Source organism: Populus nigra, chromosome 1, assembly GCF_951802175.1.
Source record: "Populus nigra chromosome 1, ddPopNigr1.1, whole genome shotgun sequence".
In the NCBI taxonomy this organism is placed as follows: Eukaryota; Viridiplantae; Streptophyta; class Magnoliopsida; order Malpighiales; family Salicaceae; genus Populus; species Populus nigra.
The window spans coordinates 2510125-2530079 of record NC_084852.1 but is presented as its reverse complement, the minus strand read 5'-3'; the positions used below and the strand labels follow the sequence as shown (position 1 = coordinate 2530079).

Here is a 19955-nt window from a genome sequence, read left to right as displayed (position 1 = left end):
ATACCAAACACGTATACATCTTTTACATCTTCTTACTTCTTAAAAGTGAGGTATCACCATGCACGTAAACATATTCAAAGGACACATATTTATGCTTCTTTTACTTTGCTTTTTTATTCCTCCTCTTCGTGTGGCCATTCTTACAGAAGAGTACTCACATCCTCATCTTGAGACAAACACTACCCGTCTTATAATTAGAAAGGGGTTAAGGATTAACAATCTAAGATAGTGTTTTAGTAGCCGTGATTTTTTAAAAAATATTTTTTATTTAAAAATATATTAAAATAATAAATATTTTTATTTTTTTAAAATTATTTTTGATATCAATACATCAAAATAATTCAAAAAATTAATTTTAAAAAAAATGTTTTTTTTCAAAAATATGATGTAACCGCAAATACAAATAATACCTAAGTAAAGCATGTATGGGCTAAACCAATGTTCTTTAGTTGCTTAAGTTCTTAACCATTTAGAAGAACCATAATTTATTTTTTGTCAAAGAGATCAATTAATAATCAATGTGTTTGTTTGAAAGAATAAGCTGCAAGGCAAGAATACGTTGTTTTCATCAATAGTGAAGGAAGATGCAAGATTAATTAACAATAGAACAGAATAAAACAAACATGGATGATTTACTGAAGATGATCATTAAGATTAAATTTTTTAGAATAATATAGATATTTGGGCTACCTTACTCGCAGCTTAACTAATTTTACAGGTTTTAAAATTAATAACCATGTAAGTCTTAAGTAATCCTGATATTTATAAAATTTAAATAGTAATTATATAACCTAATCAATTCTAACTATATCCATCAAAATTATTTAATGAAATTATTGTTCTATACTGATATGGAAAGGTCAAAATTTCCAGCTGGGATTTTCTTAAAAACCACCCTTGCATTTGTGCCTCAAGCATATGGCTTGATTTGAAGTCACATCGAGCTCCATGGCCCATGAAAGGTTGAGGCCATAGCTGATGTCCTCTAGCAAGCTTGTGGTCTCCGTTAAAATGCCCTTGCATGAACTGATGTCTGCCTGTGAGTCTTTGTGACCCTCATTATTCCATGGTATTTTTTAAAAGACAACTATTGGCCTCAATTTTATTTTATTTTTTTGAAATAATCCTGCCCATTGGGTTTCAGACTTGAATACTTTTCATTGTCTTATAGTTGTAACTTGAATGGCTAAGAATCTGAGGGTAAGAGAAGTTGTTTTGCTCTTAGCTGTGATAATTATTATAAATTATAATTATATATATAAAAAACAACTAAGTCCCCTCAGTCATCGTTCACTGTAGACTTTGAGGGGATGCACTGTTCATTCGGACATCTTTTTCTTTTTTTTCTTTATCCCTAGGATTGTTATACTTTCATCCCTTAATATCTTTGTCTTTTTCTTTGATCCTTTCAAATTGGTTTGATTTCTAAGTGATTTGTTTTCCATACGTGCATGTGAAGATCTCGAGGTGCTTCATCGCTCGGTTAATTATTAGTTTGATAAAATAAAATTTAATTTTATTAATTTAATATAATTAAAGCTCTAGAGACCGAATTTAAAGTTCTTAGAAATATTTAGTTTTTTTTTTTAACATTAAGGATTGATTTACACGGTCAGATAAAAATTCATGTTTCTTTTTTTAATTTCAATCTCTCAACTTTTTATTTCAATTTGATTCCTTCTCATTTGCTTAATTTAAGATTTCAGTTGGTAGCTTCTTTTTTTTTTTTTGTCTTGATATGAAGTTTTTTTTCATTGTTTTTTTTAAATTGATTTTTTTTAGTTTTACTCTTTAATATTGAGTTATTTGATAATTGAGTTTCATAATTTTATTCAATTTATTTTTTACAAAGTTATTCTAATATTACGACCAAGTTATAGATTTAATATACTAACTTAAATGTGTTTGGGTTGGGTTTTTTTACTTTTTAAAAATTATAATTATTTTTTTAATTTTATCTTTTAAAATTTAATTTGATAAGAATTGATCTAATTAGATTTTTAATAACATGATTAATTTAATTAAACTCAATCTAAACATAGTCAAGTCAATAATAAAAAAATACATTGTTATTTTAATAAAAATGATTAACTGAGTAACCCGAGGACCCATATCCTTTCCTAAATTATTCTTTAAATTGGTCCTAACAATTATGATTAACATGGCTAAAATGATATATAAGTTAGCTGCTTGTCATCTCGAATGATTTTTTAGATCAAATGGTAATTTATTTCAAGAATGAGAAAAAATTATCCTAATAATATAGTTCAAAACCCACTAAATCTTCTAAGGATTAAAAAAAAACAAATAATTGCAAGAAAAAAAAAACTAGATTTTGGCATTTTGCATCTCTAATTCTCTACGTATGGCACCTAACAACAATCAATTAGGAAAATTTAGATTTTGAGAATATTATAACAAATTAGCAACATAACAACCAAAGAAATATATAGAATTTTATTTCTGGGATATTGAACTTAACTTGAAAGAGTTCTTAAAACCAATTAAGAAAAATTAGATCAAGAAAAGTATAAGCTCCATAGTTAGAAGTAAATCAAATGCTAGTTAAAATAACATTCACTCATTTTTTTTAGCAAATCAATGTTGTCGGTGTCGGTCACAGGGGTGGCAAGTGTCTCAACTACAAGCTCCGAAACTCTGAACTTCCAAACTATTCACATGAATCTTGCAAGTTGCCCAGGAAAACAGTGGAATTTTGCTTAGAACTAGAAAAACAAATTAAAAAAATATTGCAGCATTATTCATGAATGGCAATGGCACTTTGCCAACAAAAAAACTGTAAATAGTAAATACTAGATTATTTATGCATGGCTAAGCTGCGTGACAGAAAATTTTTTTTAATATAAAAAAATATTTAATTATTTGTAATATTTGTTTTAGTAGATAAAAAATTTAAAACCATGTGGGGATGGATTTGATATGATTTGGTTAACTTGACAGATCAAAAAATAACTTGGATGATTAGTAAAAATATAGTTTTACTAAAAATAAATATTTAAGATGACATATTTTTTTAAAATATTGAGACGAGAACATATTAGATTGATTCGGGTCAAGTTAGGTTAACTTTGCTAATTTGCATGTTGGGTCATGAAATTATGATAACCTCGTATAAATCAAATCAAAATAAATTATAAAACTCAATTTCAAATCAACTTAATATTGAATGATAAAATTTTAAAAAATCAATTAAGAAAATGATAAAAAAATGACCCGAGTTAACCTGCTAAACTCGCGACCCGAGTTATGAGACCGGGACAAACCAATAAAAATTAAATTATGAAGTTTAATCCTCAATAAATCTAATGTTAAACGATGCATTTAAAATTAAAAAATTGATTAATAAAGGACAAAAAAAAACTGTATTAAATCAAGGTTAACTTGTCAAACCCATGATCCTCGTTATGAGATAGAAATAATCTTATACAAAACAAATCGAAACAAATCACAAAATCTAATTTTCAATTAACCTATTATAGAATAATGAAGTTGAGAAAAAAAACTCGAGTAAACCGGTTAAACTCACGGTCATAATTATAAGATTAGAATAACATTATAAAAACAAATTAAAGAAATTATAAAGTTTGATCTTCAAAAATAAATTGAAATTAAAAAAAATATAAATTAAAAAAACATTATTTAAATTAATAGTGCTCTGTGATAAAATTTACAGTAAAATCCACAATTTTAGCATTTAAGTTTCAGCTGTAAGATAATGAAGTATCAAGTACGATTTTATGAACCCAAATATGCAGTATTATTTCAAATTACAAAAATCATATTTGAGGTCAATTGTTGTCTGTTAAACCACAGGTGGACGACAATCCACGTAAATATAGTTTTCGTATTTTACTTGATTTCTGAATTGGTCTAGAAAAGAGTTTGGGTCACAAAGTTATTGAATCAAACTGTGAGTAATAAATCAATTATTTTTATTAAAAATAACATTATTTTATTTAAATTTTTTTCCTAAGCATTGATTAACAGGTTAATTAAATCATTAAAAATTAAATAAAATCAACTGAGTGAGTATATATTTTATTCAATTTAACTAAAAAATGATACAAATTATACTCTAAATCCAAATATTCTCTGATCAATCTGCCGAACTGGCAGGTTCAACAACTATGTACGCACTATTTTAATAGAGACCACGAACTTGGAAGGGGACATCAGCAATGGCCTGAACCATGCATGGGCCACGGGTCTAGACGTGCGGCTTCAAATATCATGCCATGTGCTTGAGCCATAAATGCAAAGGTGAATTTTAAGAAAAATCTCAGCTCGGAAATCTTCACCTGTCTATTTCCTGATGTAGTTATAGCATGACCACAGTGTCAGTCTGCAACAATGAAAATGTGACCGACAATTTTTTAACGGATGCTTCTCAAATTAATTTTTGATTAAAAATATATTATAATAATTTTTTAAAACAATTATTTTAACACTAACAAATTATAATGATATAAAAACAATAAATAAATAAATAAATAAAATTTAATTTTTTTAAAATATTTTTAAAATAAAAACAAACTAAACCATAGTATGAAAAAGACTTGCAACATAACAGAGGTTATGTTTATTCATTTAAATTACAAGTATTTTTTTAAATTAAAATAATATTATTTTAATTTTTTTAAATATCAACTTAGCCAATTAACTTAATTAACTTTAAGTTCATAATTTTTTCACTCAACTCAACCAAGAAAGAGTTTACATGGTAAGAAAATAACTCTAAAGGGTTTGCTTCCCTTGTAATCTTAAATTCGAGTCATGTAATTGTTAATATAATAGTCACTAGAAATTTATATAGTCGTTAATTTCAATACCTATAAAATTAATCGATGCGTATATAAATTAGTCCGGATATTTATGTTAATTAAAAAAAAATAAGTTGACATGGTGTTAGGTTTAATAAGAACGATTTATGTATGGTAGTCCTTCACAAGGCAGACAAGACAAGCATGTTGTACCTAACCATCTATTACTTTCTAACCAAGTTTACCAAACAATTATAGATTCTTTCAATATCTACCATTCGTGGCAACACTTTAACCATTTCTGTTAAGGTTTGTGTAAGAAGAAAGAAATATCAACAGCAATGGGCTAAAGATGGCCACGAATCCATCACAGCAGCAGCTGTTTATGTCCTTCACACACACACTAAAGCAGCAACCGCCCAACACCAGCATGAACCCACACGACAAAGACATGCCTAATTTGATGAAGCTCTCCGGCTAGCTTGAAATCACGAATTTGGTTGTTAGATTGCCTTTTTTGGGTCGTTCTCCGTCCACTATTTGCACAACTAATTGTATTGGAGATGCTTTTTTTGATTTTTATGCTTCTCAGTGAAAATTTGGATAAAAAAAAACTAAAATTTATAACCTTTTCTTTAATACCACGAAATTAAAATGAAAACTTGGATTTAAAAAAAACAAAAAAATTATAAATCATAATCACAAAAACTACTATAATATTAATATCTATTTAATATTATAATAACAATTACCTTTTAAAATGTTTTTTTTAAAAAAATATATTGAAAAAATATTTTTTAATTTTTTTTATATCAGTGAATTAAAATAATATAAAAACACAACATAAAATAATTTAAAGAAAAATACAAAAAAATATTTTAATTTTTTTAAAAAAGTTTTTTTAAAACACAAAACATCCAGATTTACAATAACTTATGATTTTGGATACTTTTAAAAATATTTTTTTATTTAAAAACACAACTAAATTTTTATTTTTTTGTATTTTTAATATCAATAAATTAAAATTATAAAAAAATATCAATTTAATTTTTTTTTCAAGTCAACACAATGCCAATCACCCTTTAGAATTTATTTGGGAACACTTGCAACAATGTTTCCAAGATCAAAAGCATCACTTCAAACGATCTCTTAATCTAAACTTAACCATCCAATGTAAAAAATGTTTCCTTCCCCTTTAAAGCATATCATTTCACACACAGCTGATCTCCATCCTTTTTCTTTACAGAAACCTAATTTGACAGCTCATAAACAAAACAAAATCTAACAACCAGTTTAACTCTCTTTAAGACACACAGCACATCCCAACCCACAGGCAGCTGTTTCCCATGCACGACAAATCAATGCCAGGAAACATAAAGGGAACCCAAAATAATAATAATAATAATAATAAATAAATAAATAAAACACGCAAGACCCCTGATTAATTCTTTTTATACCAAATTAGCAACAAAAACAATAATAATTATAAGTCAGATTACAAAATAAAAAAAAATCCAAAATAACAAGAGCACAATGACATTAAAGAGAAAAACACAAAGTCACCGAGTAAACACCATTCCACAAAAATAAAATAAAAAATAAAAATAAAAATAAAAATCCTTCTCTCTTTAATCACATCTTAATCCCTCAAAATAACAAAATTAACAGAGATTATAATGTTTAACTCAGTAATTATCTGTGAGCCGTGACAAGGGTCTCGATAAACCTTAATCCATCAAATCTCGGCGCAAATTTCTCCTTATTAGACCCACCACTTTTCTCCATTGAGGATGATCTTGATGAACCCTTCAAAACAACAAACATATCAACGGTCAGGATTTACATCGAGTTAAACATCAAATGCTACAATATCGTCTTCCCAGAAGAAAGAAAAAGAACCTCAACCACAGGAGAAGAAGGTGGGGCTGATGATGATAAAGCTACAGTGGAGACAGTAAGAACAGAAGCAACAAGAGTGCACGAACCCTTCATGTTTTCTTGAGGGGTTTTTCTTTTTAATGTGGGATTTGAGTAAAGAAGAGATTTTAAGGCTTAAAATGGGCGAAATCCGACGAGTCGTTCTCGCCGGATCTCTACCACAACCAGACGTCGAGAGAAATTGTGTTTCTTGAGTTTTGTGACCTTCGTTTTCAATGTTTTTGGCCTTTTTATACAGCGGTGGAGGGTATCCCAGGTTAATGGAATTTAATTTTGCTTTAAGATCCGTCTCACGTGGATTTTTAATGTAAATTTATTAGCTCTAAGTTAATATTAATTTCTTATTTTAATAGGTCTTATCTCCTGCTCCTACTACCTACCATAATCCATGAGATTGTCGACGTGGCATCATAAAAAATGCGATGAGGTTTGATACAGGCTAATTTTCTAGTGAATAAGATAATTGAAATCCAAGGGTGAAACTCAACTTATATTTTGAATTTGTTTTTAAAGGTTATCAATTTAAATTTTATAAATCTCATGACCATTGAAGATTTATATAGTTGTTAACTTTACTTATAGGATTAATCAAGGTATACTCGAGCTGGTTCATATATTAACGTTAATCTAAAAAACAATCAAATATTAACCATTAATTAATCTAATCCAAATTTAATCTGGTCAATATCAAATAAAAATAAAAATAAAAATAAAATAAAATCATATTAATAAAAATAATTAATCCAAACCGACCAAATAACTTACTTGTTAACTCAATAATTTATTATATATTTGATATTGTGATGAAGAGTATTTTTTACTTGAAAAAATATTAAAATATATTTTTTGAGTTTTTAACACGTTAAAATTATTTAAAACATTAAAAAATTATCATTTTAATATTTTTCTAAACCAAGTATACTTTTAAAATCCAGTAAAAAAACAGGTAAAAATGCAATAACGATCGGGCAGTGTTCCAGACCCTTTCTTGGGTCAGTCTTCGACTAAAGATCTGAGAAGGGATTAGAGAGTTAGGTGGTGTAGGGAATTAGTGGGTAAGTAAGGAGGAGATTTGTGATTTTATTGGCTTTGTTTTTTTTTTTTTTTTTTTTTTTTTTTTTTTTTTTTTTAAAAAAAGGAGGAGGATGGCTTTGATTGGAGATAAAGGTGCGGTTGCTGACATGTTGGCAGTTGGAAAGGGTGATGGTTTTGCCTAAGCTCGATGCCGTTCAATTTAGATTCTCCCAAGTTTTTTTTTTCCCTATTAATTGGAAGGAGAGCTCTGTGATATAATAACGACTACGATGATGCATTGCCGTAAAAAGGGATGTTATTTGTATATTTTATTATACAAACATTCTTGGTGTTTGCCTCTTTCTCTTTCATGTTTTATAAGTAAATTAGTTTGATTCTCCGAGCGGGATGAAGCTATTTTTTTCAACACAAAACAATGATTTTTTTTATTATTATTATCAACAAAAATCTTAACTGCAAATTAAAAATTTAATACGAGTTGAATAAAATTATATATATTTTATTAATTTAAACTGAAAATAAAATAAAAAAGATAAGATAAAAATATATATTGAGCTATCTAATCTCATGTTCCGCTTTATTTTTTTTAGTTATAAAGTAATAAAATTATTTTTTGTTATAGATAAATAATAATTTAAACTCTATCAAAAAGATATTCTAGTATGGTTTTCCTCCATTTCTTATTAATATACAAAAAGAATTAGTATAAATATATATCAACAGCACTAAAATCATTGGTTTTGGTTGCTGGAAAGTGACCAACCAACAACTTTTTTTTTTATTTATTTTTTATTTTTTAATGAGATTTTCTTTCCTTTCTCAACCTAGAAATTAAAAATAAAATAAAATAAGTTTTTGAACTTAAATGATCTTTTGTGTGATTTTTAGATTAAACATGCTCGTTTCCTTGCTTTTTTTTTTTTAATTTGGTTTTTTTTCTTTGTATTTTGTTTTTCTATTATAAATTCCACCAATAACTCATTAAATTGGCCACAAAAGATTTTAATTAGAAAAAATCAACAAAACCAAACTTGATTTTGCCAAATCAAGAGTGTCATATTTGTTTCCTGACACCACAAAAACCCCTATACCAAGTAAACTAAAACAAATCACCAAATCTAATGCTATATCAATATAATAAAAAAGGATCAAATTGAAAAAAAAATTAAGTGACAAAAAAACCTGAAAGGATTTAATTAGAAAAAAAATTCAACAAAATCTAATTTGATTTTTCCAAACAAAGCATCAACCAAACATATTTTTTTTATTGACACCATGAGGACCCCGTACCAATGTTCATTAATTTTTTTTTATTAATCTTTCTTTAAATCAAGTGCATCAAGTATACACATCACACATAAATTACTAAAAAAATATAGAAATCGTTTGACACCTAATTGATAAAATTTTATAAATTTCGATGCAATTGAGAATAAGTCTCTATGTGTCTATCTATAACTAAACTGAGATTTCTCATAGTTTTTGTTGTACTTTTGGATTGTTAACCTGAAAGATTTGCAAATCCAGATTTCAAGAGAGCTTTGAATTTTGGAACATACCCATGAAAAATAATTTTGACATCCATGATGTTTTTAAAAGCTTACTTCCATCAAAGTGAAAAGCAGGATTCCAAAAAAGAAGAAGAAAAAGACATCATGATATTCATGGAATAACATGATCCACACGTTCTAGCCATTTTCAAGGCTAAAATCAATTATTTTGGACACAAAATTAACCTTTTTCTTCATCAGATTAATTATTCTTTTCACGTTTGATCTCTATTATTCTTCAAGTACGAGCAAAATCACATTCTAAAAAAATGAATTGACTTCAATTAAATAGATCGAGAAATTTTGTAGTTTCTTGCTAGTTTAGTCTTGCTTGATTATACCCAAGTGGGAAATTTTTTAAACCCTAAACGAATAAAAGTAAATTTAGGTTGTTCTAATTAGCTACGGGATCGAGTTGGCAACCATGTGCTTGCCAGGAAGTTCATTCAAGGAAATTTCCCAAGTAATTCAGGAATATTGTAAGAAAGAGTGCTTGACAAGTACATGACCGACCTTAAGTTTTCCCCTGCGGCAAATTAATCTTATTTCTTTTCGGACAAGGTACCTTCTATATAAGGTCACATAATTCCAATGTTTTGTCACACACGCTAAATTTTGTTCGAAGAGCTTGGAAATTATAGCCTTTGTGACATAATGTCGTCTGTTTTTGGTTCAGCAAGTGCAATTTGTGCTGATTACTTTGGTGATGAATATGGGGTGCCTCTGCTCTCTTCCACGATCAAGAAGACAGGTGGTCACACAGCAAAGGAGTCGGAGAATTCAGAAAGAATAGGTCACCTTGCAAGCAAGAGCAAGAATGGTGACAGCAAGCCATCAATGATGCCATGGGCTAATAATAAAGAGGAGCATGTGTCACCAGCACCTGTTACCTTCTTGGATGGATTACACATGTTCTTTGAGATTAATTTCTAGTTGGGATTTCTAGCAGTTCAACATAGTTTTAGTCTCACCAATAATAGTTCCAAGACTATCATTCATATAAAATAACAATGTTTTTGAATAATTCTTTTCAAATATCAAACAATGTAGTTTTTAGATAAGATTTTTTAAAAAAAAATCTTGGAGTTTATTTTGCTAAGATTTAATTGGGTATTTTTTATATATATATTCACCAAATTATTTAAATTTAATCAAGTTAATTTCCAACCCAATTTAAAAAAACTTGGTTAGGTCTTGAATCAACCTGACAAATTAAGCAAAGTTTAATAATCATTATTTTTAATACAAAATTCTCTTGGATTTTGAAAATTACATCTCTTTCATAGAATTAAGATTAATCAAGCAATCTAGATTCACATTTTTCAATTTCTTGTTGGTCGATTTATATATATATAATCTCTTTACCCATAAGAGTGTTTGAAATGCAAATCAATAAAAGAGATTATATATCAAAGTTGAGAAAGACTCGCCAAGAGTGTTTGGGGTGGATGAATTAGCATGAGTCCAAATAATTATCACTACATGCTTGTTTTTTTTGGTATATATAGTGGAAATAAAAGAAACAAAAACTAATCTCCTCTACGATATTTAGTGTCCATTGAATCTGCAAGCTCTTAAACCTAGAAGATGAGCTCTTAAACCTAGGCTGTCATGAAGTCAGCACATGATTTGGCTTCTCTCAATGCATGAAGAAGATGAACCTCCCACTCTTTTCAAAAAAGCTCCTTGATATCCACGATAACAGCCCCAGGCTTATGAAAAATTAAATCTCCATCATGAATTAGTCTCAAGGCATTTATGGCGTTCGAATTGCAGATGATCTTCCTGTAGCCTTGGTTCCAAGCTAGAACCAACCCATGTTTAATTGCGAGAAGCTCTGAAAGCAGGTTAATGCCAATTCCTCCAAAGCCTGATCGCTTGCTTCACCCAAGCATTGCGAAGACCCTCATTAAAAAGATGAATTTGCTTTATGAGCCAATTGTTACCTGCACAATTCTCCCCATAAGCAATGATGTTCCTACACCTCCAGATCCACCAAACACCCGAAAGAAAAAGGAACGAATCATTAGAAGAAATTAACCATATGTCTACACCATTCCATAACATTTATGTTCCAAAACCCGTGAGCATTTACTATTCCCATATTTGTCCATATGATTACAGCAAAGTGATAGTCCTACAGGCAATGCAAAACACTTTCCTCCTTCTGGTTGCAGCAGCTATAGATGGGAGTATTTGTCCATATGATTCTAGCAATGTGTTGTTTGTAGTGTAAAAGATTTGTAGGAAGACGATCAGGAATAATCTGTCAAACCATCACCCCAACTTTCTCATAATCTTTTATCTTCCAAACCTAGATCCAAATTGGATTTCCTTGCAGCGTTGTAGATCTGTCCAGTAGCCAATGAAAGGCAAACTTAGAATTGTAAACACGAACATCATTAGCCTCCCAAATAATCCTGTCATCTGGACGTGGAGTAGCTGGAATAGGGACAACCATGATAAGGGCGTTAAATAGTATCCCAATTCACAAGATTGAAACCACGACCTGTGTCAGAGCTGCTCTAAATGAAATCTCGAATGATTTTATCAATACCATTGCATATCACTCGAGGAAGCCACAAAATCTGCATATGGGGATTTCATTAATCATCGATTTAACAAGTGTGACCCTCTTTGCCCTATTCAACATTCTCTATTTCCAAGTTGCCAGCTTAGTATGAACCCTATCCATGATGAAATTGAGAAGTAGGACGAACTATCAAAGCAGAGGCAACCACAAGCACAAGTTCTGTTAGAAATATCTTGTCTAACGCTACAAAGGATATCATTGTAAACAACCCTCCTCAAACGTTCCCCACAGACGGTTTTTTTTTGCCTTCTTTCCACTTCCTAAAAATTGAAGAATGACAATGGAATATTTCATTGGTATTAGAATTTCCCGACAGAATTGCCAGCAGAATATTGTCATCAAAAAGTTAATCATTGGTGATTTTATTTGGTCGATGATTTCTAATTCCGACAGAATCATTGGCAGAATATTTTGTTGTCAAAATAAGCTTTTACAATCCATTTTTTGTCAAACAATCCCTTAGCATTAGAAAGGTGCTGACGGAACAAACATTGATGAAATCGCTAATAAAAAGAATATTTCGTCGGTGTTTTTTTTTAGCATCTCACAACCAGCATAAAAGAAATTCTTCATCTTTTTCATAGATTATAACATCTAACAATCAACAAAAAAGAGAATCAACATAAGAGAATAATACCTAGACAGATAAAACTTGTAATAAAGATAATAGAAGGGTTAATTCCTTATTTTGTACAAAGTTTTAAATTGTTTGATCGATGGTAAACAATCTCTAATCCATCCCAATCCCATATATTAGTAAGTCCCAACTAGTCTTGAAAATTACATATAAACATGCAACACTGAGATTTTATATTTCTAGAATTTCATTATGTTCAATATTTGGTACATTAAAATGATAATAAAAAATTAGAAACTCGGTCTAGATCAACAATAATGTTTCTGTTGATTTGTTCCTATTGACATACTTGTAAGAAAACAACAATATTGCAAAAGAAGCAAAACAAATCCTACTACAGTATTGAAATTTCAAGAAGATGATCATCAGGATGCATGATGCTTGAAAATTAATTCTAACAATCAAAACAATCACAATATTAATAATTAGCCATTGATGAACAAAATGATGGAACACTGAGCATGTTTGTTGCTTGAAATGCTAAGCTTACTGCTTTCATAACACGACGACATGGCACAATTCACCAGATATTGCTTGAAAAATACAAAAATAAATTAATAACTTCCATGCCATAAAACCAATCCATACTGTGAAAATAATTAAGATTAAACATAAAAAGAAAACTAGAATTATCAATGATTTGCTTAATATGAGTGCATAGCATTAACCTAAATATAAAGGATAAAGTTTCTCATCCATAACTTGCTGTCAAAACAGATCAAGAATTGCCTAAAACTCACTATGAGAAGATAGAATTGTATTAATCAAACTTACAGTAGTAAGAATAACTTCTCCCTAAAACTCACTAGGAATAAAAGCAAACAACAAGAGAGAACGAGCAGTTTCAACAATGTGCCTATGTTTTTTTTCAGCAACACCATTTTGCTCAGGAGCATCTGTACATGAAGTTTAGTGGATGGTTCCATCTAGGGCAAGCAATTGACAAAATTTATTAAAGGTGTATTCCCCACCCAAATCACACCTAAAGCATTTGATCACAGTAGAATGTTGAGTTTTGATAAGAGCTCGAAAAGCTGCATATATCTCAAAGAATTTAGAACGATGTTTCATTAAATAAACCTAACAATAACGAGTATGATCATCAATAAAAGAGACATAATATCGAGACCTTCCTTTTGTGGCAACAGGAGAAGGTCTCATACATCAGAATGAATCAAGTCAAATGGTGAAGAAGAAACAGAAATGCTTCGATTAAAAGGTAAAGCGAAAAATTTTGCCTGTTTACATCCACTACAATCAGAAATATCACAAGTTTTTAAATTTTCTAAAGCTTATGTGGATGCCAAAAATCTCAAACAAGAAGACGAAACATGTCCTAGACAAGAATGCCATAAAAAAACTAGAAGATGAAGGACTTAAATGAAAAGAAGACAAATCAACAATAATAGCAGCAGCAGCGGGAACTGGCACTTTTAATTCATCCAAAATGTATAGTTCATTCTCTTTATGACCTATCCTAATCATCTTCTAAGACTGCAGATCCTGTACATAACAAAACAAAGAGGAAAAAATGACTAAATAATCACTAGAATCATATAATTGACCAACAGAAGCAATATTCAATTTAAGGTTCGAAATAAGATAGACATTAGAAAGAGACAAGTGAGGTGTGACAACAGAACCAACACTTGCTAAGGGCATGAGAGTGCCATCAGCAGTCATAACAAAAATGGAGGGCGAAGGGGAAACATAGGTAAAAGATGATGAATCTAGAGACATATGATGTGAAACACCAGAATCCAAAACCCATTCAGAATGTGACATCTGAGGAACTATGAGGCAACTAACCTATGGAAGAAGAAACGAACATTACTTGTGGCTGCAAAGAGAGAAACTTTTGAAATTGCTTAGCCAAAGTACTAGAATCAATAATAGAGCCTGAGGAAGCTACTGTTGCGATATTATGGTATGGTGGTTTATAACTCTGAGGTGGTTTATGAGCATTAGATTGTGATTGACTGTCAGGTTTTCAAGTTTGATTATGTTGTCTCAACTTAGTATACTGAGCATTCTAATGACCTTTCTGCTTGCATAAACTGTACTCATCAAAGTCAACCCTTGTGCAAGGCTTATGGTGGTGATTGGAGAATTGCTTAAAGGGTACTGCTAATACAGAAGAATTCAAAATAGAAAGAATACCCTTTTCAGAATACGACTGAAGACGTATTTCTTCAACCAATAACTCATTGACAACCGAGTCAACAGAAGGTAGTGGAGAACGATGCAGTATTGAACCTCTAAGTCCTTCGAAATCACTGCGAAGTGCTGTTAAAAACGTACCAATCGTTGTTGCTCTCTATACTCAATATAACACCATATGCCTTTAATTCTGCCGATTCTATAAGAGCCAATTGATCCTAAAGATCTATCATGGCAAAATAGAACTCTTGAATACTCATATTCTTCTGGTGAAGAGCTCGTATGTCATTCTCTAACTGATAGTGCTTTGTAAAATTTGATTGCATGAATAACCTCTATAGATGATCCTAAACCTCCTTTGTTGTTTCATACTTCGCCAATTATCTCATACTTCGCTAGCTGCATACCTATGGAATGCTCAACAGAATTTGTTGATCCAAGTAATGATCTTTACATTGTTTGCTTCCCATGCATCTATCAAAGCAACATCCCCTTCTTCAGTATTTTTAGAGACCACATAGGTTCCCTTGACATATCCCTACATATTTTTACCCTTAAGAAAATTTCTCATTACATAGCTCCAATACAAATAGTTCTTCCTATCCAACCTCACACTCACAGATTGAAGTGAATCATCTCTTTTAGTAGCCATAATAAAACAATCACAGAGAACCATAATGTAAAAACAGTGGAAAACAAAATACCAAATTGCAAAAACTGAACAAAGATTGCAAAAACTAAACAAATATCTTCTTGAAGTTATACGATCACACCAAAACACAAAATTTTTTTGTAAAAACTGAACGCAAATACCAAATTACAGAAGCTGAAGGGAAGGCAAAATACCAAAATAATTGCATAAACTGAACGCAAATATCAAATTGCAGAAGCTGAAGGAAAGACAAAATACCAAATTTTGCAGAAGCGGAAGACAAAATCACTCCAAATTTTTTTTGTGTTCTACCATTAATAAATAAGACTACATAAATATTATTTAACAAAGACAAGCATACAAGATTCAATCAAGACAACAAAAATTAAAACTTATGCTTATATTTCTTCTCGAACTCGCCAGTCAGAGATGCCTTTTCACAAATAAGTTTCTTCATTAGGTTTCCTCAATTGGATTCCTTTATTGAGTTCCTCCAATGAAATTAGTTCTCTCCATTAAGTCCCTTCAATGGAATAAGTTCCTCCATTGGGTTTCCTCCATTGAGTTCCTTAAATGGGATGAGTTCCTCCATCGGTTTCCTCCATTGAGTTCCTCCAATGAAATGAGTTCCTCGTATAGGTTCATCCTAGCCACTAGAAACATTTTTTAAGTATAGATTCTTTCATGGTTTCACCTTATCCTTTTGAAAAAAATTTGAAGTATGAATTCCTCCATGATTCCTTCTTTTTTGAACCATGGTACATGCCCCTATACACGGGCTCTTCAGTATATTACCCATGATTTCCACTCCTCTTCTCATAAAAAAAAATCAACAAAACTCGTCATGATAACTAGGTATTTTTACAAGTCTTTGTGTATTAAAATCATAAAAAATTGGGGCTATTGATGAATCTAATTTTACGGGCTCAAAAACCCCAATAGCCTAAAAAGAATGCATCTAGACACTGCCTAGAACCAATGACCATGGGCCTTGGGCAACGTGCCTAGGCCTCTTTTTTGCCTCTAATAGGCTTAAGCAACTCGCATAAGCCCAACACTTTCTTGGTAAATTTTCAGGACCTTCATGCCAGTCCCTCAATATTTTATATTATACGTATTATTTTTAGTGGAATACAACTCAGAATATCATATGGATGAAATGACTTTTCTACCCCTCATCTACACAAAAGTATAAGACTCGTGAGCTATAAATACGCTATGAATCCTTCAAGCTCTAGGTTTACAATCTCTTCATTCTCAATAGTTTTAGAGTTCATCTTTTTAAAATATAACTGCACTTTCTTTTTCTAAAAATATACTTATTTAAACATGTATTAATCACCTTTGTTAAAAAAAAAAATGAATCAGATTGTTAGAACAATAGATTAATCTGTTATCCAATACATAAACTTTATATAAACTTTACCTCATCAATTCCAATTATGTAGGACAAAATCAATTATATTTTCTTCATAATATATGATACTATTGTTTTTTCATTGGAAGTTAATTTGATCTTATTCTTAATTCTCTAAATTCTTGCAACCCACCAACCGAGCTGATTTATGCCATCATTTGTCCTAGATCATTTAACCTTTCCAAAAACAAAGCAAAGGACATCTTGGACCGACAATCGACCAACAAACATGATTTGCTAAGGATTTAGGAAAAAAAATAATTTCAATAAAGAAAAGTTGTCTCCCGAATACTAAAAGCTGTTAATAGAAAAAATGATAATGTTTAAAGATGTCGATTCTAAAACACTACAGTTTTGTTAATATGATAATATAAAATCAATATATTAATTATCATATCAATAAATATGTGAACATAATTATTGATTAGTATCACGTGCATACGAATAAAATATAAATTTACCGAACTCTGCCCAGCATCATTATTGGTGTATTAATGTGTATTCTAGGTCTAGGACAGGCTGATTTTAGAAAAAATATGGAGAAAATTATTATTTTTTTAACTCGGGAAAAAACTTAAGTTAATTAGATAACTGATCAATCTAAGAAAAACATTATAAAAACTCGAATAAAATTTATTGATTTTTTTTTAAAAAATATTTTTCAAAATAATATCAATATATATTTTTTCTTATAGAATAAAAAATAAATTGACTAAAATTAACTCATGCAAACCCATCTAACTTATTATCTTAGATTTACCCCGCATCAATCATGGTTGGATTTAAAAACTATGGTAACTTGTCATCAATGATCGATGTCCTAAGAACAACAACAATAATATAATGAACAAACTAATCCTCGACCAATAAAAGTGGCAAGAGCATATTTTCATCTTTTATATTTTCCGAGTCAAAAAGATAATTTGAGAATTGAGATTTGAGCTTAGCATCTCCACTTCCCGAGCAAGTAAACATACTTTGACAAGACACGCGCCTTTGATCGTGGAACATGGTCAGCTGGTCTCCCCTAGCAGGCTAGCAGCTACCCCACAAGAAGCGGTCCTTACTGCCTTTGAGCCCGAACCCATTCCTACAGCGAAAAGGAAACAACTTGGAAGTTAATGGCTTCCCACTCTCCAAAGGATGCCAAGGTTCCTTCCTTATATATAGTTTTTCTTGAAATTGCTCCTCGTCAAATACCTAAACACAGCAAGAAAAGCAAACTAATCTTCCTCTCTAGCTTTCAAAGGGTCTTCTACTACTTTAGATTTGGGGCGATCAAGAAATTCTTGAAGAGACCATGAATTCTATGTTTAGTTCTTTTGATGCTTTGTGTGCTGAGTTATTGGGCCAAAAAGTGAGGTCTTCACTCGCTCTTACAACCATGGATTGCAATAACAAGAGGGTTTTGACTGCTGGTGATAACAGTAAGGTGGCAGAAGATAAGTTGATCAAGAATCGAGAGCGAAGCTCCTCGAGATCGTTGGCTAGGAAACAAGAGAAGAAGGTGCCGAGGTTTGCACCAGAGCTTGACGGACTCAACTGCTTCGAGACCATTGTTAACTATTGAGATTCGATGACATGACGCAATGAAGTTGTGTTTTTATTTATAGGGATATGTAGAGAAAGAAAAAGCTAGGAATTATTCTTTGATTGATCTATCCATCTGTAGTGGTGATGGAATGTTAAAATGCAATCATGTTATTCGGTTACTTCTATCAGAGCCAAGATCCCCTGTACATAGCAGCTCTAATCTCCCTGTCTCTGTAGTTTAAACCCTCATTAAGAGAACAATTATAAGCAGTACACTTAGCATGGTGGTCAATCTAAATTCAGATTAACAACTTAATCCTAAGCTTAAGGATCTCCTCTGGTCAACAACTTGCAAACCACCCAGGCTCTAACTTGCTAGCTATTCTTCATGATAACAGTCTGGTGAATACATGGCGATGCACAGCTGGTGCCAAAACCATAGAGAGATCATCCCAATTTAGGCCAAGTGGATCGTTAGCCCATGTATATCTGTGTTTTTCTTTCTTGCTTTGATATCAATCCACACAGTAACTTCAGCTATGGCATCACAATTCAACACAATGCATAGATATAAGAGCCGACCTGATTCAAGTCCAGCTTGCGAGTTTGGTGAATTCACTTTGTTGAATTCAAGCTTTGATTTTTTTTAAAACAAATCCAAAAATAATGTTTTAATAATAAAAAATGAGTTTTTTTCACTCATTTCACTTGAGGCTAGCCCTAGTTCGGTGGATCAACGATTCTTATAACAGTGACATAATATCTTCCTTAGAAGGGTAAATTAATCAACATAACAAGAAAATCTAGGATATACTCTTCTTTTTTTCTTACATAATTTAGTGTGTACTTGCTCATAGGAGTTAGGACACGTAATTTTCACTGTGGAGTTTCATTCAATGAAATTTCCGAAGGAGTGCAGGAGAAGACAACTTTTGTCTCTTCTCCTGACTGTCTAATATCTAATCCCATTCTTTTGTCACTCACTGAGTTCTGGTTACAAATACTCAACAATTGATCTATAGCTTTTTGTGACACGATGTCGTCTGCTAGCAAGAAGAACGAGCATAATGGTGATAATATGCCATCAACAATGTCAAGGGCCAATAATAATAAAGAGCAGCGTGTGCCACCAGCTCTCGCACCCTTCATGGATTGACTATCCATCTTTGAAACGATGGCTCTTCGAATGATTTCTATTAGAGTGGCTTGAACATTGTTTTAGTCTCACTTGTCGTAACTCAATTTTTAACCATTTTTATTTTAATTATTATTATTATTTTATTTACTGAAAATGATAAAAAATGATGATAAAAAAATAAAAATGATGAAAAACAAGTGAAAATAAAATAAATAAAGAATGAATTAAAATTTGGGTTAAGGGCAACATGATTGGAAGTTTTGGAATTTAATTAAACTTTGAAATTAATCTAATTAATCCAATTTGAAAATTGATAAGTTTTGAGACTTAATTAAGCTTGACATTAATTTAATTAATCCAATCAAGGTTTTAATTGGAGAATTGATAAGTTTTTGGACTTAATTGGCTTGGAATTAATTTAATTAATGAAATCCTGGACTTAATTAAAGAAATATCAAAGTTTGGGGTTTAATTGGGGTCTAAATTGCAACAAAATTAAAATCTAAGGACCAGCATGAAAA

General features: G+C 30.7%; 1 protein-coding gene across 1 annotated transcript; it reads right to left on the bottom strand.

The window, feature by feature from the left end:
• Nucleotides 1–6219: 6219 nt before the first annotated feature.
• LOC133698380 (uncharacterized) lies at nt 6220–6943 on the bottom strand. The gene is made up of 2 exons (XM_062121283.1): nt 6681–6943; nt 6220–6560 (listed from the first exon to the last, which is right to left on the bottom strand). Exons 1-2 carry the CDS (start codon nt 6771–6773, stop codon nt 6474–6476), a joined length of 180 nt encoding a protein of 59 aa, XP_061977267.1. The 5' UTR covers nt 6774–6943; the 3' UTR covers nt 6220–6473.
• Nucleotides 6944–19955: the final 13012 nt, after the last annotated feature.

Bases quoted from the DNA above. Each gene is read 5' to 3' on its own strand.
- LOC133698380 (XM_062121283.1), bottom strand. From the start codon at position 6,773: ATGAAGGGTTCGTGCACTCTTGTTGCTTCTGTTCTTACTGTCTCCACT. The intron at 6,561-6,680 runs GTTCTTTTTCTT...TCCTCAATGGAG, and splicing joins CTTCTTCTCCTGTGGTTGAG to AAAAGTGGTGGGTCTAATAA.